At 40.4% G+C, this 22207-nt stretch overlaps 2 protein-coding genes across 2 annotated transcripts in view; both read right to left on the bottom strand.

The window, feature by feature from the left end:
• Nucleotides 1-1109: 1109 nt before the first annotated feature.
• Nucleotides 1110-21067, bottom strand: LOC113018950 (Fc receptor-like protein 5). Its single transcript, XM_080295386.1, has 13 exons — nt 21052-21067; nt 20711-20950; nt 18633-18899; nt 17353-17625; nt 13423-13689; nt 7598-7864; nt 5941-6240; nt 5296-5553; nt 4802-5050; nt 4535-4654; nt 4362-4427; nt 4152-4202; nt 1110-3020 (listed from the first exon to the last, which is right to left on the bottom strand). The coding sequence occupies exons 1-13, from the start codon at nt 21065-21067 to the stop codon at nt 2938-2940; spliced, it is 2457 nt and encodes an 818-aa protein (XP_080151512.1). The 3' UTR covers nt 1110-2937.
• The window catches only part of LOC113018964 (obscurin-like), a 76001-nt gene continuing 54903 nt past the window's right edge, over nt 1110-22207 (bottom strand). The window contains exon 24 of the mRNA XM_080295383.1: nt 1110-2797. The gene's annotated coding sequence lies outside the window, so the exon portion shown is untranslated. The remainder of the gene's footprint in view (nt 2798-22207) is intronic.

Genomic DNA, 22207 nt, shown 5'->3' with positions numbered 1-22207 from the left:
GAGTTTTTAAGTCTGTTAGTTCTTGTCTTGGGGAGAAGCAACCTGTCACTGAACAGACTCTTCTGGTTGTTAATGGCCGTGTGCAGAGGATGCCCAGCATTGTTCATAATGTCCAGCAGTTTTTTTAGTGTCCTTTTCTCTGCCACTGACACCAGAGTGTCCAGCTTCATGCCGACCACAGAGCCAGCCTTCCTGATCAGTTTCTCCAGCCTGGATGAGCTGTTAGGAAGCTGGAGTTCATGGAGGAAACCCACACAGATGCAAACTCCACACAGAATCACCTACACCTGTGATTCAAGAACAGTACAGCACATATGGAGCACACACAGAAAATGATATCATTAATATGAAAATGAATTTGCCTCTAAAAAGTAAAATATGAGAACTTAAATTAAACAATAAATTTGATGGTTCTTTCATAATAAATGAGCAGATCATAAATCAACAATCAGGAAAACAATTGCTCATGAAATTCCCGCTGTGCTCCTTGTCTGAACTCCTTGTTTCCTCTCTGCTGTGTGAAGTTTGATGAGAACATGAATCAATCATAAATCTGCTGAAAGGAAGACTTGTGGCTCAAACCACAGGCTGTGTTTCCTCTTCTCTATGTGGCTCCTTTAATTTCAGTGCATAAAAAAAATCATGAAGCAGAAGAGAAAGTTAGAAACTATATTTTAAGTAGTTTAAAAGCAATTTGATTTTTACCAGCTCACTTTATTAAACAGATAATAAAGAATCTACAGTGTAATAACATAGATAAAATAGAAATAGAAAATCAAGATTTATATGTCATACACAGAGTTTTCATGGCTTTGGTGAACATGAGACTGACACTGTCAAAATAAATTGGTAGTACATGAAAGTACGGGCCAGACCTCCCAGAGAAAACTGGAAAAACTGCTACACAGTAAAAAGGCTGCTGAGCATAACGTCACAGCAGTTGTTACTTCCCATCATGTTTATAGCTTTAGTTCATTTTGGAGGGTTTGAAGCTGTTTTAAATGACAATGAGTGCCTTTAAATAAAAGCTCTCTTTCAGTGGATTCATGCACAACACTGAACAGCTGTAACATGTACTCTCAGTCTGACACACAACAACAACAACACACTTTATTTATGTCACACTTTTATTAACAAAGTTGCAAAGTGCTTCACAGAAAGACATTTATAATATATTACAAATACAAGAAACAATTAAAAAGACAAAAACAGATCTGCAGTACATTAAAGTCCATTAAAGTTACTATCTAATGGGAGAGAAACAAGTGAAACACACTGAGCGAAGTGAGGAAATATAAACTCAGGCTATCAGGATCATTGCTTTGAATTCAAAACCTTCTCCTTGTCACTCAAAGCGACTTCAAGTATTTAAGAGACTTTAAACAGAAACAGAAAAAACAGCTAAAGAGCTGCTGTTAAGACTTTAGAGCTGTGGCTGAATTTGGATTTTGTCACAATCTGTAGCTGCAGACTCTTTGGCTCTTTGTAAGGACCCAAATGCAGACAAAATCAAAATTTTAACAAAAAAACGTTTTTCATGGCTGGAAACAAACATGAAGCAAATCAGGTTAACCAAAAATAAACAAAGAACTGACTGAGAAAAAACAAACAAACTGGGAAAGCTGAAACTTAAAGTAACAGGAAACCTGGAACACTGGGAATACCTTTGAAGGATTGAGAGAACATGGAGACATAAGGATTAGCAGATGCACTGACAACAGACACTATGGCTGTATCCCAGTTCAGGGTCTGCAGCCTTAAAGTACGCAGCCTCAACGATCCTCAAGGGCCGTGTACTCAAAGACCGCTAAGGCCGGAAGTGCGAGGCTTGTGTAATGGGACGTTCTAGCCTCCGTTGCGCTGATACTGTTGTTTGTCAATAAAGTTTAAAAAAAAAAAGCCTCCGTTGCGCTGCCCAGGTTGCCTAGCAACCACGATACTAACCACTGGAAACGTGTCACAGCTTTGTTTGACAGAAATGAAGGAGAAAATCTTTTGTTCATTTGTTTGTTTCTACATGAGCTTTGATCATTCTCTGTAAGATTAAGCTCAGCTATTGAACGGCGTATATTTTAAAGTAAAGGCTTTGAAACCAAGTTAGTACAAACGTCACTAATGTCACATAACTTTGCCGACATGTGGCCAACAGTAATGTTTAATGTTCTTCGTTATTAAACATTTGCAAATAAATAAGTGACATAATATTCAGTACTTAAAGTGTACTCTTCGGCCGCCCCTCATCCGCCGTTTTTTTCTGCAAATTTATCCACACCCATCACGCGCTATGCATTCTGGGATATGTTGGGCCACAAAGTCTACACTGCCACAGCCTTAAAATTCAGGGAAATGAAGGACGCATTTCAGGGCCGCATTTCGAGCAGCCTTTGAATTGGGACAGCCTTCGGCGCGCCGCTGTGACGTAATCGGCCTTGAAATGCGTACTTTAAGGCTGCAGACCCTGAATTGGGATACAGCCAATATATACACAAGAGGGTGATCAGTGGAAACACATTGGGAAAACAGCTCTGATGAATTAAATATAACGAGACAGGGAAGCCAAACCAAACACACTGAACACGGGATGAAATGCTGTCAAAATAAAACAGGAAGGACATGAACACATGAGCTTGATGCAGAAACAGGGATAAACAAACAGAGAGACAAAAGACGAAACACAAGGAGAAGACAAAACACATTGACACAACTAAGACACACGGAGGGCGAGTGAGCAGAGACATGGATGACACGACAGACTCTCACAAGCGACACAGGGATGAGACAAACACACAAGTGGAACCTCACAGACAACAAACCATAAACTGGAAATCAAGAAAACTCAGAAACATAGAAAGAACTAAACTCCTGCTTAAACTGTATAAACTTAAACTTAGACCATCTTCACACTTTCACAGAGAGACTCACAAAAGCAAAATAGCCTCAGAATCTTTGGTCAACGACCCAGCACCCTGACAGATTGACATTATTGTAGTCAGAGCTCTCCTCTGCGTCACCACGTTGCCCTGTTGAGGTGATCAAATGAAAGCATTTCAAAACAAACACCTTCTGTTCTCTGCTTAAATGCATTTATTATCAGTGAGAATAATTACCAATGTACATTTTGCATTTAAAATCTCACATTTTGTGCACTCACTTGTCTTGTTAATGACTTTGAGCTGAATCACAGATGCGACATTGGCAGCAATGAAATAATAATCTTACTGATGTTAATGTTCCCTTCCGTGAATCTCAACATTATTATGTTGGAGGGGTTTGTGTGTCCCATGGATCCCAGGGGCTGTGTTGTTGTTGGAGGGGGGGCCTCCTGGTAGGGTCTCCCATGGCAAATTTTATCCGGTCCCTCACCCAGGACCAGACAAAGAATAATAAAAAAAAAAAACCTGAATGAAAGGAACAGTTCACTCTGCCCTTGAAAGGGTTAATGGGGTCCCGCCATGAAGCAACGTCTGGGGAGGGTGCCTAAGAGCAAGCACCTGGTGGCCAGGCATTGGTCCATGGGGCCCAGCTGGGCATAGCCCAAAAAAAGGACATGGGTCCACCCTCCTATAGGCCCACCACTCGCAGGAGGAGAGGGGAGTAGATTGGTGCTACGTCCACTGTACCGGTACGTCAAGATGAAGAGAGAACTGACCGTAAAAGTGAAGCTCTCAGTTTACATCTCTACCCTCACTTATGGTCACAAGCTCTGGGTTAGTGACCCCAAAGAACGAGATCGTGGATATAAGCAGTGGAAATAAGCTTACTTCAAAGTTTGGCTTGCTTCTCCTTTAGAGATAGCATTAGGTGTTTGGCCATGTGGGAGGGGCTCAGAGTAGAACCACATTTGAGGTGGTTCAGGCATCTGACAAGGATGCCTCATGTGTGATGTTTTTCAGGCATGTCCCACTGTGAGGAGACCCTGGGGCAAAAAGAGGAAATGCTGAAGAGATTATATCTCTCGGCTGGTGTGGGGAAGCCTTGGTGTTCCCCCAGACAAGCTGGAGGATGTGGCCTCTCTGTTTAGGATGCTGCCCCCACGACCTGGTCCCAAGTGTAAGAAAATAGTTGGACGCATGGACTTCAATGTTAAACAAAGTTATTATATAATCATCCAGCGTCCACAAGCTCAATATTAATGAAAGTTTATACTTTACCATTTTCAGAGTTTTCAGACCTTCTGATTATCTCATAGCCACAATGATCACCTGCAGGTCAGAGAAAATCAGTCACCTCATGTCTGTGATGCTATTTTAAAAAACAAATATTATTGAAAATAATATTTATATTAAAAGCTGCAGCAGATTTAATAAGTACAGTCTTGTTGCAAACAGCAGCAAAATATTATAACTGGATGAAAAACTAACCAGCAAGAAGAGAGGAGTACACTTGCTGCTGATGGTGTTGATTAAACATCTGCTCATTAACAGCACCTTTATTAAAAATGTAGAATAAGACTTTTGCTTTTAAATGAACCTCATGATGGATTTGCGTCTTTGAAGGATAAAGAGTTTGTGTTAAGTAAAGGAAAAGGTCTCACTGTTGGTTGTTGTGCAGCGATACAACAAGAGCAGGAGAATAATAATGAGAGAGACTCCACAAACCAGTCGAACAATCAACCACACAGGAGATGAAGAGCTGTCAGCTCCTGACACAGTTACTGTGACAACAAACAATAAAGTTTAATTATACTTTATAATTCATAAAATCATTTTAGGAAAGTTCTCAGAAAATAAAGCGAGGTGACTTCAAGCCTTAAAACAAAACTCATTTATAAAAATCCATCAAATGTTTTGATCCTGCTCACCTTTAACTGACATCCAGCTCTGTGCTGACTCTCTTCCTGAGTACTGACACTTGTAGAAACCTTCATCAGACTTTGACACTGCAGAGATCTTCAGCTCCCCTCGGGGATCATTTTCAATAAGTTTGTCATTGTGATAGAAAAACACATTGGAAAGTATTTTTTGTGTTCTCAAACTGCAGCTCAGACTAACAGAAGCTCCCTCAGTCACAGGATGAACAGGACTCACCAGGATAGGACCATTACCATCATCTGTGACACAATCACACACAATTGTTTCAGTCACATCAGCTGGTGCACACTTTGAGAAAGAGCTGTCAAACAATAATAAGAACAGATTGTACAAATGTTCATCATGAAGATCTGATCTTGTGCACTTAAAAACTACGGTACAAATACTGTATGCCACAAAAAAAATAATGGGAGAAATACACATACACACATACATTTGATGTCTAAATGATTCAAATCCAAGAAGTAAATGTATAATAACATACTCTGTACAGTGATGTTGACTGCACTGCTGAACTCTCCTGATCCAGACTCACACCAGTACACTGCAGTATCTGACTCTGATGTGTTGATGTCACATGTGGATCCAGTCATTCTCCTACAGTCAGAGAGTCGGCCGTCCTCAGAGAACTTCCTCACTCTCCACTCAGTGAAGTTTCCCTCACAGGTCAGTGAGACAGAGTCAGAGGTGAAGTGTTGCACTCTGTCAGGACTCACTGTGAGAGACGCTGCTGAATGAACATCTGGAAACAACAAAGCTCACAGATGTTAGCATTCAAAATATCACAGTGAAAATATTCTTTGTTTATCAAAATCTTATGTAAAAAAATAACAAGCATAAATAATAAAATGAGTTTAAACATCCAAATTAAAAATACTTATTGCAAAGAGAAAACATTTAAAATGTAATATGCGCTGTTTTCATATTGTCACATTATGAAAGTGCAAAAATAATAAAAAGAAACAAAGAATTTCAGTTTGATCATAGAGAGATTTGGAAATATTCAATATACACAAACATTTAATTGTCATTATTGAATTTCAATGAGCTGAATTTTGGTGAAAAATTGGTGAACAAAAGTTAAGAAATAAAATTGGTTTATTGAGAGGATAAACCGAATCAAACTGACCTGCAGACCAGACAAACTTTGGTCGACTGTGATCAGTGTGATACTCTGGGTCTCCTCTTCCAGCTCTGCACACATATCCTGCTGTGTGTGTCTGTCCATGAATGATGTAGGAGTCCTGTGCAGTCCCACTGCCATCAGGTAGCAGCTCATAACTGGAGGATTTCTCTGATAGATCAGGAACAGCTTTATACCAGTAGAAGCTCCATCCTGCAGACGGATGTTCAACCTCACAGTTCAGAGTTACTGAGGCTCCAGGACTCAGCCATGATGGAGACACAGTGAGGACAGGACGGGGTTCATCTGTTCAACAAAGATTTTCTCTCAATCTTTCGTCTCTTAACTCTGAATTCAATGTCACTAAAATGTTGACTCACAAATATTTATGATGAACTTTCAGAGTGAGACTATCTAAACATGTCAAATATCTCAACATGTACTAATAAAAACATATTTTTACAAACTGTTTCTATTTCCAGGTTAAATGAACTATGACTCTACTTACTGTCAGAAACTGTCAGTGTGACTGAATCACTCCACTCTGTTGTTTCATGCTGTGAACTTTTCATTCTGCCCTTACAGCGATAGTTTCCACTGTTGGATGATGAAGCAGATCTAATCCTGTATTCATTTTGATTTGGAGCTTTTATCCTGCTGTTTGTTTCCCACTCATAATCCCACTCAGTGTCTCCTCCGTGGATCTCACATCTGACAGTGATCGTCTCTCCTCTGTATATCTCAGACCAGTTTGGATACAGAGTCACAACAGGCCAGTTTGAGGCTGTTACTGTTCAAGAAAGTACAATAAAAACACGTGAATGTCAAAAATGTTGAAGTTTTTTTTTTCTTCATCTTCCTCCTTAATCAGGAATTTATCTGACCTCATGTTAAACTGACCAGTTTTCCCAATCCTGACTGACTGGCTGTCCTCTGTGTAGTAAACTGGGTTTCCTCTTCCTCCTCTGCACCTGTAGAGTCCTTCCTGTGAGACACTGATTTGTCCATTTGAGTGGAAAACTGCATCTTGTGTGGTCAGGGCTTCAGAGGATTTCTCATCTCTGTACCAGTAGTATTTCCATCCAGATGATGATGATGGGCTCACAGAGCAGGTCAGGGTCACACTGCCCCCTACTGGAACAGCTGTGTTATCAGCTCTTAGTTTGGCCTTTGGTTTATCTGCAGTTCAGTTTAGAAAAAAGAACAAAAGTCAATGACTGAATCAAACCAGTTGAAATAACTTGGTGGAAATATGGAAATAATAAATATCACATAACTTTAATGGTGAAGCTGCAACAAACTGTACAACTGTCACACAAACACAACAGTAATCTTTCATATTTAATTTGCTGCATTTCTAAGTTAAAAACACACATGAGGAACAATCAGTGGATTTAATGTTTCTTAGTGGATGTGGTGGAGCAGCTGAGACAGATCCAGCATTTGTTCTGCATTTCATCTTTCATGTATTAGAGCTGCACAGCAGAGAAGTTACTCTCATATGTTTTGTTCTCTTCACTGTGAATAAAAAGCTGCTGTTCAGGTTTTTGTTGTTGGAATAAAAACTAAACATTTTACTGACCAACATGAAAGACAGTTATAAAGCTGTAAGAAAGAAGAAGTGCTTTTTCCTTATTTAGATACTCTGGATGAAAGATCTTACATGATACAGTCAGTGTGATGATATCACTCCACTCTGAGAAGAAATAGTCCCTTCTGCCCCGGCAGCTGTATCCTCCACTGTCAGACTCAGTAGCTCTGATGATTCTGTATTCATTGGATGTTGGAGGTGTGTTTAACTTGGCTGCTCTCCATTCATACGTCCACTGAGCTCCTTCACCTCCCTGAATCTCACATCTGACAGTGACTGTCTCACCGCTGTATATCTGAGTCCAGGATGGCTGCAGGGTCACAGTGGGCTTACTGGGAACTGTTCACAGGAAAATATCCAGTTAGAGACAAATAGAAACATAAAAATTCTGCTGTTTAAAACATGAGAGTAACGTGAGTGAAAAAAATAAACCTCCAACAGGCTACAGGGTTAAACCACACCTCGGGCCAGTCTGACCACTGATAACTGTTTTTGATCACGGCCACATCCCACTTTGTAAAATTGCTACAATCAGCACAAAGACAGTCAAAACCAGGCCACAGGCAGGACGGCTTCATCAGGATGCACTGAGATATTTTCAAACACCCTGACCTGTAGCTGGTTTTTGATAGCATACTGTGCTACATGAAGAACTGTATAGCACAGCTGCACAGTAGCACAGAGGAAATAGCTCCACAGGGTTATACAGGTCACCCAGAGGATAGTCGGCCATCCTTTGCCCTCACTTGAAGAACTGCACAGCTCCCGCAGTCTCAGGAACACGAAGAAAACCCTTCAGGATCCATCTCACCCAGGTCATGCACTGTGTGAACGTCTACCTTCAGGCAGACATTTCAGAGCCATAAAGACAAGAACTAACAAACTAAGGAACAGCTTTGATCCCTCAGCCATCACCATGCTGAACGCTGAACAATCAGATCCAACACAACTCTCATATACAGTGTTTACATTGTTACAGCACAGTCTCATGTTTACACCTGCAGGTACGGCTGGTATTTACATCAACACTGTAACACAGAAACATTTGTTTTGTTGTCTGTTATTAAAACAAAATCTGAAACTTTTCATTGCAAGGTCTCATTTTTCTTTGGAATTTGAACTTGTGTAGCTAAAACACATTTTTTAAAGGTCTGAATCGTTTTGTTGATGTTTTTTTGGAGAACACATTCTCTGTGAGGGTGAGTCCTTAGTCTCACAATTTTGGACTTAAATCAAGAACAAAACTAAATAAATGTTTCTATTTTCCCACATTTCCAAGTAATCTTAATGAACAGAAAATTCATCTAAGGGTTAATAAACTCACAGCTATATGACCTCTTAGTCTGGTAGAAATAAAATAATTAAACTCACGAGTTTCTGTAACTGTGACGTCACTGCTGTCCTCTGTGTAGTAAACTGGATCTCCTCTCCCTCCTCTGCAGTGGTACAGACCTCCTTGTGAGACACTAATAACTCTGTTTGCTTCATTTCCTCTCATGAGCTGAGCTTTAAAAGAGACTGAATCACGTCTGAACCAGTCAAACTTCCAGCCAGCAGAGCCCTCCACAGAGCAGCTCAGTGTCACACTGCCCCCTGCTGGTATGACTGAACTTTGTGCTCTCAGTGTGGCTCTGGGTTTATTTGCTGTTGAAGAAACAAAACCACAAAATTAAATCATCATAAAGAATACATTTCTTACAGCACTAATCACACTTTAAAGATTCACAGAGTAATTTATCTACAAACACAAAGATTAATTAGTTTCCCTGCATGTGACACATTAGACTGTTTAGTCCACTTGCTTATTAATCCTGTTTATTGGTTCTTGCACTCTCGCTACGATCAGCTGATTCCTGTTTGTGTCAAAGGAGTAAAATGGTGGTGCAGAAATTACTTTTATTGTTACTGCACAAAGGATGGGAACGATGGTAAAGTGGACACTGCTGCAGGACAGAAACAACTGCATTAACGTGATCAACTGTTAACACAACTTCAGCTCTTCACAGTACCTGCACGGACAGTACGCTAACACTAAGCTAGCCAATAACCCAGAGTGATGAATTTCAACAGGTAAGAAACTGATGAGCAGTCAGGCTGCAGCTCCGTTTCTACCTGTTCATGCCTCTACAGTAGAATCACCATGACGACCAATTTAAAGTCTCTTTGTGCTGGTTTTGTGTAAGAACTTTTTTGCTTTACTTTTTTTGAGAAATGATCCCAACACTGATTCCAACAAAGAGGGGAAATACCTCCAACATGCAAACATTTGACCTCACAGCCTCTAATTAATCTGCATGAATGTCTTTGATATTCTGCTTAGAGATGGTGGCGACTCTCAAACTGGAGCCAATGAGAATCAATAAATTCTTATCCATTCCCATCCCTACCTGCATGTGACACATTAGACTGTTTAACAAACTAAAGATTTCACTGATTTATCATTCTCTTATCAAACTGTCATCTCTGTACATTCCTCTTTAAATTGCTGATAATTTAAGAGCCTCCATGGTGTCTCTCCTTTCTGTTTGCACAGTGAGAAAAACTGTTGTCCTGAGCTGCCTGCAGACAGCTGGATCATTGTTGGAGTTTTCCTGTTAAGACAGATATAAACATGAAAACATTAAATGTCAGCATGAATCATGGTCCAACTCACATGAAACTGTCAGTCTGAAGGCATCACTCCATCCTGTTAAGAGATAGTCACTGCTACCCCGACATCTGTAGTCTCCACTGTGGGACACTGAAACTCTGCTGATCCTGTATTCACTGGATGTTGGAGGGCTGTTTGTGTTGGGTGCTGTCCATTCATATTTCCACACCTTTCCTTCACCTCCCTGAATCTCACATCTGAGAGTGATTGTGTCACCAGTGAATATCTGAGACCAGCTGTGCTGCAGTTTCACAGCAGCCCAAACTTTCCCTAACAAACAAATAAACACAAATATTAAACTGAAAAAAAAATCAACAAGGAATAAAAACAAAATCATATTTATAATGTGTTACTTTCATATAATCATTAATTTGTGTTATCTCACAACAAAATTTCACCCTCACCTTGTTCCTGAATTGTAACTGCAGCACTGTCCTCTGTGGAGAAAACTGGATCTCCTCTCCCTCCTCTGCAGTAATAGACGCCTCCTTCTGAAATACTGATCGTGTGCTCTGATGTTCCAGCTCCTATTTTCTGAGCTCCAGAAAACTCTGAATCACGTCTGAACCAGTCAAACTTCCAGCCAGCAGAGCCCTCCACAGAGCAGCTCAGTGTCACACTGCCCCCTGCTGGTATGACTGAACTTTGTGCTGTCAGTGTGGCTCTGGGTTTACTTGCTGTTGCGTTTACAGGAAAAAGTTTATCAGATTGTCACTTGCTTCAGGAAGAACTTTGTTATAGAAATGATCAGACTTTACACATTCACTCAGTCATTTAGCTTCTAGCACCAAACAAAAAGTATTTGCCTGCATGTGACACATTAGACCAGGGGTCGGCAACATGCGCCTCTTTAGTCTTACAGTGTGGCTCCGCGTGGTTTGGGAAAATAAATTAGAAGTATTTAGCTGAAGTGTAATTTATTTATTTAGTTCTTTTTTAACTTGTAGTTCTAAATTGGAAGATTATTGTGATCTTAAAATATAAAAATACAATTCTATTCTATTATTTTTTCATCGCTCAAAATAAGCGTCATACCCGCTGAAACGACATGCATTTATCGAGACTTTCAACCCCAGGTAGGCCAATTATGGATCTTCGGATCCACATTATGTCAGCAGCTGTTCTCCTCCGTGAACTATGTTAAAAACAAACACCGCTCACGCCTCACAGATGACAGCTTACAGTCCTGCGTAAAGATGAAAGTGACTTCGTACAGCCCCGATCTGCAGACGCTGTGCGCAGAGGTTCAGGAGCAGAAGTCCCATTGTAAACATACCACGGCAGACCCGACGATGTTTCCATGAACACGCTTTTCAGCATCTCTTTATTGACCACTTTTCACACACGGTTGCTGTACGCATACAGCCGGCTGTAGCTTTTCAGCTCACAGCCCGACACACACCAACAACAGCATAGAGAGCACAGACGTTAAGACTGCGAGGCGTGATTGCGGGTGCCGCTCAGGTGCGTCCGCCTCCCCTGCAGCAGCGCTTCAGACCACGCCCCGTCACACAGATTAACCAGGTAAAATACATATTTAGGCAGAATTTTGCAAATATCTATTTTTCATCTTTTAGCAGCAAAGTGCTTTTTTTCCAATTATTTTTTAAAAGTCAGGTCAAGGCTCCAAAAGCCCAAAGGTGATATAAGGCTGGCGGCTCACCACAGTTTCTGTTTGCTACACGGATCATTTTAGTTCAGCTGGGTGTCTTTCCTTTTGTTATATTTCTTTAAGAGTTCAAAATGTGTTCATTACATAAATAACATGTAAGTTTCTCTGTAGCACTTCATGGATTTCATAAGCAACACACCTTAGTTGTTCACACAAAGCATAAAGGTAAAAAAACAATATATACAGTGTTATCTTCATTTTAGATGTCAAAAAGTATTTGCGGCTCCCAGTGTTTTCTTTTTGCGTGGAAATTGCGTCCAAATGGCTCTTTGGGTGTAAAAGGTTGCTGACCCTGCATTAGACTGAGTGTCTTCATACAAAACTGCACTACAGCTTCACTATTCAAAGACGAATGCTGCACAAACAAATTACTTTTAGATGTTTTTTGTGCTCTCTGCATTTTCCTTTAATAACAGTCAAAAGTGACACTAAACTGAATGGTGTCTGTTATTGTGAGAGCACCGTGACCATCAGTCATCACTGACATGGTTCAAGTTTAGGTAGTTTTCTATAATCCTATAATTTAATTTCCAATGATGTAAACAACTGATCGACATAGAAAAACTAAAAAATCAGAGAGGCTGACAGACTCCAATAAAATGAGACCACGTGGGAGTCTGTTGAGTTTTATTCAACTAAAAAAAAAGATGGAGTCCAAATGTCAGTTTTGGAGGATCTTGTTTAGCGCTGCCTCTTGTCTAACATCTGATTGGTTACCATGCACAGTAAGTCAGGACAGATCGATATTAGAAAATCGCTGCTATGAACTGATGGTACTGTGGACGTGGGGCAGCCAGGTATCCCAGCATGAATTTCAACTCACAAGCAGCAATGTTAGTGCTCTACACTGTAAGTAAAGTTTTAAAATACCTTGTTTTTCTGTCTCCAAGTACGGAATTTTTTGGACTGTAAGGCACACTTAAAATCCTTTAATTTTCTCAAAAATCGACAGTGCACCTTATAATCCGGTGCGCTTTATTTATGAATTGTAGTTGTGCTTACTGACCTCGAACCGGTTTTATGTGGTACGTGGTGCTCATCAGTCAAAAAATGTTTTAGTACAACTTTTGTAAAAGCTACACCGCTTGATGGATTGTCGGAGCATCACGGCTACCACAGTCAGAATCCTCAGTAATCTGGATTAAAACTCAGCTTCAGGTCCCAAATTCAAAAGAACACATGTGGCATCACTGAGAGTTAAAAATGGTCTAAATTCTTTCATCCTTAATAAAATGATCAGTGTTGATGCTTTGCTTGCTGTTGCTGGCCAGCTAGCTTTGCTAATTGTTAGCGGAAGGAATGTTCTGAGCTCACGATGCTACAAAGTATCCAGTCAGACAGTTAAACATGCTGTTCGTGGACACTGAAGACTGCAGCCTGTCCACAAATGGTTAAATGATCAGTTTTGAAATATAAACAAAAACTGTCTGTTATCATGTTTGAAAGTCTACTAGAATAAAAAATAATTAACATCTGATTTGTGATTTTATTTAATAAGCAGACGACTGATTGTCCCAATTAAAGGTTAGATTAACACAATAAGTAATTTGAAATAATCTGGATGAAAGATCTTACATGATACAGTCAGTGTGATGATATCACTCCACTCTGAGAAGAAATAGTCCCTCCTGCCCCGGCAGCTGTATCCTCCACTGTCAGACTCAGTAGCTCTGATGATTCTGTATTCATTGGATGTTGGAGGTGTGTTTAACTTGGCTGCTCTCCATTCATACGTCCACTGAGCTCCTTCACCTCCCTGAATCTCACATCTGACAGTGACTGTCTCACCGCTGTATATCTGAGTCAAGGATGGCTGCAGGGTCACAGTGGGCTTACTGGGAACTGTTCACAGAAAAATATCCAGTTAGACACAAATAGAAACATGAAGTCATTTTGAAGCCTGATTTTGTTTTTGCTGTTGTTCAGAGGAGAAAGATTTACTGCATCCTGGTGACATTTTGACTGTAACTGAAGTTGGATTTAAAAATCAGTGTTTACGTTTATTTACCGTGTGGTACACGTGTGTGGTGGCCCACCGGTGTATCTGACTCACACAGCCTGTTCTCCACACACTCCACATTTATAAAGTGATCTACAAATCCTAACATTACAGCTAACAGCTGCATTTTCCCTTTGAAGAACCACTTACAGCTACAGAGACAGGGAGTGAAGGTGGACAGTATATCCTTGTTTTTATGGCAACAAATTTACCTTGAAAGTGGTGCAACTGTGTATAATATGATTCACAAGCAGAAAGTAAGATTTACAGATGTGTGCAGTGATTTGTGTGCAACTTTTCAGGTCTCCAGTTCACACAAACTATTGTACAAATGTGTCGACACAAACCTGAGTAACTGCTGATCATTGAGGCACAAATTTTAACGTCCAGATTGTTTTTCAGATTTCTTTCTTTAAAATTCATCGTCCATAATTCAGAGATGATAATAAATATACTTAATACAATACAAGATGTCTTAATAATAAGAAGAGCTTTTTTACCTTTTAAGAACTTTTTAAAGAGGAGAAAAACAGCACAGGCCTGTGCAGGCCTACTTTAAATAAAGCATCATTCTGCAGGTCTGTTTGAGTTCAGAATAAGTAAATAAAATGTAGCTGTGGTCCAATAATTGTAAAATAAGAAGAATAATCATGAAAACTATTTGTATATAATTATGTCTTCAGTCCGTTTCAATGAGCGATCATCTTCTGTTGTTTTCATGCAGCCACGGGCAGCCCTGAGTATAAAATACATCAGCTCAGGGTCGAAAACATAAAGATATTTATTGCACAATAACAGCATATCTGGTGATAATACACAGCTCACAACAGCTTAAATACATGTGGACGAATCACCTGACACGCACAGATCACGTCTCGTGCCCACGTGGGGTTTTGAGTCTAATTTAACTGCCAGCTTCACACAGATCTACAAATGTGAGCTGCTTTCAAGTCCCAGTGTGAAACAAATGTGTACAAATCATTGCTTGTTGATCATGTCGTGCACATTTGTAACACTTTCAAGAGATATTTGTTTCCTTGTGGAAAGCAGACTTTGTCGTGTTGACGTGAGTGTCAGAACGGCAGGTTTATCTCCAAATCCACGGCTCTGACCCACGGAGACCTCTGGCTGATGCTCAGTGTTCTGAGTTTGGCTCGTAGCTGCTAACTAGCTTTCTGCTCTGGGTCAACTTATGGCAAAGTGCAGAGATGGAGAGAGGCGTGGGAAGGTTACAGCAGCACACTTTCTTCCTCTGGAGGCGGTGAACACAGTGAACAGCTGGATACTAACATGTGGCTCACAGCTGGGCCTGTCAGACTCTCTCTGGCTGCAGTAGCTGCTGCTATAAACACACTTTTTTTTTTCTCACTCTGTAAACTTCCTCCTGCAGATGTTACTCTCACTCGCTGCTTCGCACATACGCAGAGAGAGGTGGTCCCTGTCTTCACCACAACATTCAACTAGGGGTGCAACGATACTCGTATCGATATTGAACCGTTCGATACAGTGCTTTCGGTTCGGTACGCATATGTATCGAACAATACAAAATTTTTAATTTATTTTATCAACTTTCCTTCTGACGATGCTGTCTGTGTTGAGCTTAGCTTCTGTCTTGCTAGCTTGCACTGCGCTCAGTGGATCTGCGCTCGACAGTGCAGCCTAGGCGGAGCAGTCGAACGCAGATTCACTGAGCGCAGGGCAAGCTAGCGAGACAGAAGTTAAGCGCTCGTTGCAACATGGCAAATTGAACCTCCCCCACCCTCATTCAGATCTGGCGTTTGGAACTATTTTGGTTTTCATGTGACGTATGACCCTGAAGGTAAGCGCGTCATGGACAAAAGTAAAACAGTATGTTGGATATGCCACGCAATGCTCAATTACATGGGTGGGAACTACTGCGTTAGCGCAGTTTGCTTGTTAACATGTTGGCCATCCAGCCCCACGCACGGGGCGATCCGCAGTGGCTCGTTAACGGAGATTTGCCGTGTTGTGGCGTTAACGTCATTTCAACGAGATTAACGCTGACAGCACTAGTGGGAACACAACGAATATGACTGCACATTTACTCCGACATCATCCTAGTGCAAAGACAAGTGGAAGCAGACAAAAACAACAAGCACGCATGCTACAAACTTTACCCGAGTCATTTAGACAGCCGTTAGCACATGATTCTCCTTATGGGGACCTGATATGTTTAATATGCTGCTGAGAATATAGCCCAGAAGAAGCGTATAGTATAGCTTTTATTTTGGAAAGAGCCATTTCTCTGTAATAAACTCTCTTTTCCAAAGATGAGTGATTCCTCAATCAGATATAGATATATATATATTTTTTGATTACTTTGTTGTTTCAGCAACATTAAATTTTAAATCTGTACTTCTGAGTTAAAATATATATTTATAATTTTAATAAATGACAAATTAAAAAGGCATGAACATTTTTTTGTATCGAAAAAATATCAAACCGTGAAACCAAAGTATCGAACCGAACCGTGAATTTTGTGTATCGTTGCACCCCTACATTCAACCTGTGGCACGGAATACACGGAATACATGACCCATCAGGCCACTTTCTTAAAGCAAGGTTGGACTTTTATTTTTATTTTTCATTTTTTCACCCAAAGCTTGTTTTTATGGCTCTGTGGCTTAATATTATGGACTGTATATTGAGAATGAGAAGTGAGAAACTGAGGTACACCTTATTCTCATATGGAGGGGATTAGCCAATCACAAAGTTACCACACCTTAAAGCATTCACTGCTCTGCTGTCCTTTTGGACTCTAATGTGGGTGGAGCCTATAGTAGCTTTCATTGTGTAAAAGATCACCTAGACAGGTTATGGAGAGACAGACAACCATTCATGTTCACATTCACACCTGCAGGCAATCATTGGAATCACCAGTTAACATAATAATATATGACTTTGGACTCTGGGGAGAAGTCAGATAAGTAGAGGGAGAAGATGCAAACTTCACACAAACAGTCCAGCTGGTGGATTCAAACCAACAACTTTCTTCTTGTGAGGCAACAGTATGAACCACAGTCATCCAGCTCATGGTGGTCTAAGAAGTTTGGAAGGAAAGTGACTAAACTTCTTTAACTTTCTTGAAGACGTGTCACCTCTCATCTAAGAGGCTCTTTGACTTCTAAAAATAAAACAGTAAAGAGTCTCAGGTATTTTAACCTCAGTGAGGGTTTTACATCTCTAACTGGAAGGTTGCCGGTTCGATCCCTGGGCTCTCTGTCCTGGTTGTTGTGTCCCTGGGCAAGACACTTTACCCTACCGCATAGGGGCCGATGGCAAGATATGACAGCCTCACTTCTGTCAGTCTGCCCCAGGGCAGCTGTGGCTACGACTGTAGCTTTCCTCCACCAGTGTGTGAGAGTGAATGAATATTGGAATTTTAAAGCGCTTTGGGTTCCTTGAAAAGCGCTATATAAATGCAATCTATTATTATTATTATGAAACACATGAGAAACTTAAATAACAGAAAGTTTAAAACTCACAAGTCTCCACAACAGTGACGTCACTGCTGTCCTCTGTGTAGTAAACTGGATCTCCTCTCCCTCCTCTGCAGTGGTACAGACCTCCTTGTGAGACACTAATAACTCTGTTTGCTTCATTTCCTCTCATGAGCTGAGCTTCAGAAGAGACTGAATCACGTCTGAACCAGTCAAACTTCCAGCCAGCAGAGCCCTCCACAGAGCAGCTCAGTGTCACACTGCCCCCTGCTGGTAGGATTGAACTTTGTGCTGTCAGTGTGGCTCTGGGTTTACTTGCTGTTGAAGAAACAAAACCATTGAAAAAATTAAATCATCATCAAGAATACATTTCTTACAGCACTAATCACACTTTAAACATTCACAGAGTAATTTATCTACAAACACAAAGATTAATTAGTTTCCCTGCATGTGACACATTAGACTGTTTAGTCCACTTGCTTATTAATCCTGTTTATTGGTTCTTGCACTGTCGCTACGATCAGCTGATTCCTGTTTGTATCAAAGGAGGAAAATGGTGGTTCAGAAATTACTTTTATTGTTACTGCACAAAGGATGGGAACGATGGTAAAGTGGAGACTGCTGCAGGACAGAAACAACAACGTGATCAACTGTTAACACAACTTCAGCTCTTCAAAGTACCTGCACAGACAGTACGCTAACACTAAGCTAGCCAATAACCCAGAGTGATGAATTTCAACAGGTAAGAAACTGATGAGCAGTCAGGCTGCAGCTCCGTTTCTACCTGTTCATGCCTCTACAGTAGAATCACCATGACGACCGATTTAAAGTCTCTTTGTGCTGGTTTTGTGTAAGAACTTTTTTGCTTTACTTTTTTTGAGAAATGATCCCAACACTGATTCCAACAAAGAGGGGAAATACCTCCAACATGCAAACATTTGACCTCACAGCCTCTAATTAATCTGCATGAATGTCTTTGATATTCTGCTTAGAGATGGTGGCGACTCTCAAAGTGGAGCCAATGAGAATCAATAAATTCTTATCCATTCCCATCCCTACCTGTATGTGACACATTAGACTGTTTAACAAACTAAAGATTTCACTGATTTATCATTCTCTTATCAAACTGTCATCTCTGTACATTCCTCTTTACATTGCTGATAATTTAAGAGCCTCCATGGTGTCTCTCCTTTCTGTTTGCACAGTGAGAAAAACTGTTGTCCTGAGCTGCCTGCAGACAGCTGGATCATTGTTGGAGTTTTCCTGTTAAGACAGATGTAAACATGAAAACATGAAATGTCAGCATGAATCATGGTCCAACTCACATGAAACTGTCAGTCTGAAGGCATCACTCCATCCTGTTAAGAGATAGTCACTGCTACCCCGACATCTGTAGTCTCCACTGTGGGACACTGAAACTCTGCTGATCCTGTATTCACTGGATGTTGGAGGGCTGTTTGTGTTGGGTGCTGTCCATTCATATTTCCACACCTTTCCTTCACCTCCCTGAATCTCACATCTGAGAGTGATTGTGTCACCAGTGAATATCTGAGACCAGCTGTGCTGCAGTTTCACAGCAGCCCAAACTTTCCCTAACAAACAAATAAACACAAATATTAAACTGAAAAAAAAATCAACAAGGAATAAGAAAAAAATCATATTTATAATGTGTTACTTTCATTTAATCATTAATTTGTGTTATCTCACCACAAAACTTAGCCCTCACCTTGTTTCTGAATTGTAACTGCAGCACTGTCCTCTGTGGAGAAAACTGGATCTCCTCTCCCTCCTCTGCAGTAATAGATGCCTCCTTCTGAAATACTGATCGTGTGCTCTGATGTTCCAGCTCCTATTTTCTGAGCTCCAGAAAACTGTGAATCACGTCTGAACCAGTCAAACTTCCAGCCAGCAGAGCCCTCCACAGAGCAGCTCAGTGTCACACTGCCCCCTGCTGGTATGACTGAACTTTGTGCTGTCAGTGTGGCTCTGGGTTTACTTGCTGTTGATGTTACAGGAAAGACAAACATCAGACTGTCAGTTGCTTCAGGAAAAACTTTGTTATATAACAAATAAAGATTTCAACATAAAAACTCAATAGTAATTTTAAAAAAAATCCAATTTATTTTTATTAATTTACAATTTATGTATTTTTTTAATTCAGTAAGTGCTTAATAGGTCACGACCCTGGATGATGGGTTAAGAAGGTGGATGGAGTTCAATAATAGATCTCAGGTTTCTCAGGTAGGTCGGTCCCTGATCTCAGTGTGATCATCACACTTGATGCAAACAGGCACCAACAGCACAAGAACAAAAAAGTGTCTTCAAAGCAAATTTGATGAGAATCAACAACTGGCAGCAGCACACATGAGGACAGCACAGGTATCTCAGCTAACTGTTAGCCAGCCAGAGAGCCAGGAGCTAACACTGGATGTATATAACATGATGAAAACTTTATCAGAGTGAATCAAGAATCAGGTGAGACTGTTTTTATGCTCAGCCATCAAATTGTACTCCTAAATGCAGAGACAGGTGAACTATACACTGTTAGCTGATCTGAGGCCAGTTGATTGTGGTCGCTCTTATTATCAGATTTTTTAATCTGTTTTTTATTTAAATGTTTGTTTTAAGGATCATGATCACATAAATATATATGCATAAAGATGCATAACCAGTGCACAGTCAGCAGCATTTATCAGTCATAATTTACACAGATGTTTTTCATACTGTAAATGGTAAATGGCCTGCATTTGTATAGCGCTTTTCTAGTCCATAGGACCCCAAAGCGCTTTACACTACAGTCAGTCATTCACCCATGCACACACACATTCACACACTGGTGATGACAAGCTACATTGTAGCCACAGCTGCCCTGGGGCGCACTGACAGAGGCGAGGCTGCCAGACACAGGCGCCACCGGGCCCTCTGACCACCACCAGTAGGCAAACACGGGGTTAGTATCTTGCCCAAGGATATTTGGCATGCAGCCAGGATGCAGCCTGGGATCGAACCACCGACTTTCTGATTAGTGGCTGACCTGCTCTGCCACCTGAGCTACAGCCACCCCTATATGCTATCCCCGACCCCAACCAGGGCTGTGATGTGATAACAGAACTCTTCTCTGTTGATGATCAGCCTTTTCTTTTTTCAGCATCTGTATTTCCATCGTCAGACAGCAGCTCTGCTCATTCTGTATTTATTGATCATGTTTGATCCACAACTTCAAATAAATTATAAAAACAAAATAATTGTGTCATAATTCTGAGCTGCAGTGGTGGAAACTACACATGTACTGAAGAAACTGAGATCATCACATCTGTGTTTAATGTTTGTCACGATTTTGTCTGATTTTGTTACTAAACTAAAACAAAGAACAATATGACTCAATGAAATGTGTCCAACTTACATGATACAGTCAGTGTGATGATGTCACTGCAGACTGAAAGACTCACGGTGCAGCAGCTGTATCCTCCACTGTCAGACTCAGTAGCTCTGCTGATTCTGTATTCAGATGTTCGAGGTCTGATTAACTTGTCTTCTCTCCATACAAACAGCGACTGACTTCCTTCACATCTGACAGTGACTGTCTCACTGCTGTGTATCTGAGGCCAGGATGGTTCGAGGATCACGGTGGGCTTATTGGGAACTGTTCACATAAACACATCAAGTTAGAGATTGATGGAAGCATAAAGTCATTTTGAAGCTGAGCTGATTTTTATTGCTGCTGTTAAGAGTCAAAAGATTTACTGCATCCTGGTGACATTTGGACTTGAAAATAATAAGATGTGTTTTCATGAAACAAATTAAAGCAGTTAATTAATATTCTGAGTAAAACCACAGAGTGACTGCACAGATCTGCAGGATTTAACTCACTCACTGTTTATAAACCCATTTAGTATCTTAAATAAAACGATGCACAAACAGAGGAACAGAATGTGATTTAAAATGGTGCATGAAATATCAGATTAAAATTATACATATTATATAAATGTGAAGAAAAGAAAATGAACCATTTCTCACCTTCAGCATTAACGTAGAAGAGAGAACCAAGCACTAAAGTAAAGATTAAACATCATCAGGATCAAACTGACAGAAAATCAAAATCAAAATGAACAAAAGTGTTTTTTAAAGATAAGTTTTCACATGACGCAGTTACTGCTCATCAAAATATTTCTGTGCATAAAACACTATTAATATATGAACTTGTACACAGCAATGAGTCAAGTGCAACAAGCAGCGATGTATCCAACACGATACTCAGACTAAACTGAACCAAGGAACCAGCCAACATTTGTCTGTAACTTTCATAAACATCACAAATATGCTTTGTTCAAACTCTCACATAAACACTTCAAACCAGTGATACACTCTAATTCTCACACATGAGAAACACTTTCATTAATCAGTGCCATTCAAACAATGTCACAAATGTACTTACACAATAACCCCGTCATGCAGAGCAAAGAGTGCCCCATCCTCACATCCAGCCCTGCTGCACTCTGATCCTCAGCTGATCTCAAACACTTTGACTTTACATCAATAATAAAAAGAGAAGCTGCATTTAATACAGATAAGACCAGAGTGTTTCTTCTGACTGTGGCCTCTCTGTGCTTCCTTTCCTTTTATACAAACCTCAAACAGCTCCTGTAGCTTTGACCACAGCAGTTGTGTGACGTGTTCACATTTCCTGTCCACTGCAAACATGCAGGCTTGCTTCTTGTGTTTGCTTCTTACCTCCTGTTGTTTCAGGTCAGGTGACATATTTTACCAGCTCATAATTATGTTTTATTCTCAGAGACTTTTATGTGATGTGTGCAGTGTGCTGTGGATCATCATAATGTTGGAATATTTTATCTTGAGTCATCTTATCAGCAAATGTTTCTGAACATCCACAGACATTTAT

Source organism: Astatotilapia calliptera, chromosome 3, assembly GCF_964374335.1.
Source record: "Astatotilapia calliptera chromosome 3, fAstCal68.1, whole genome shotgun sequence".
In the NCBI taxonomy this organism is placed as follows: domain Eukaryota; kingdom Metazoa; phylum Chordata; class Actinopteri; order Cichliformes; family Cichlidae; genus Astatotilapia; species Astatotilapia calliptera.
Note: the sequence above shows the minus strand (reverse complement) of the source record. Positions and strands in the feature narration are given on the sequence as shown.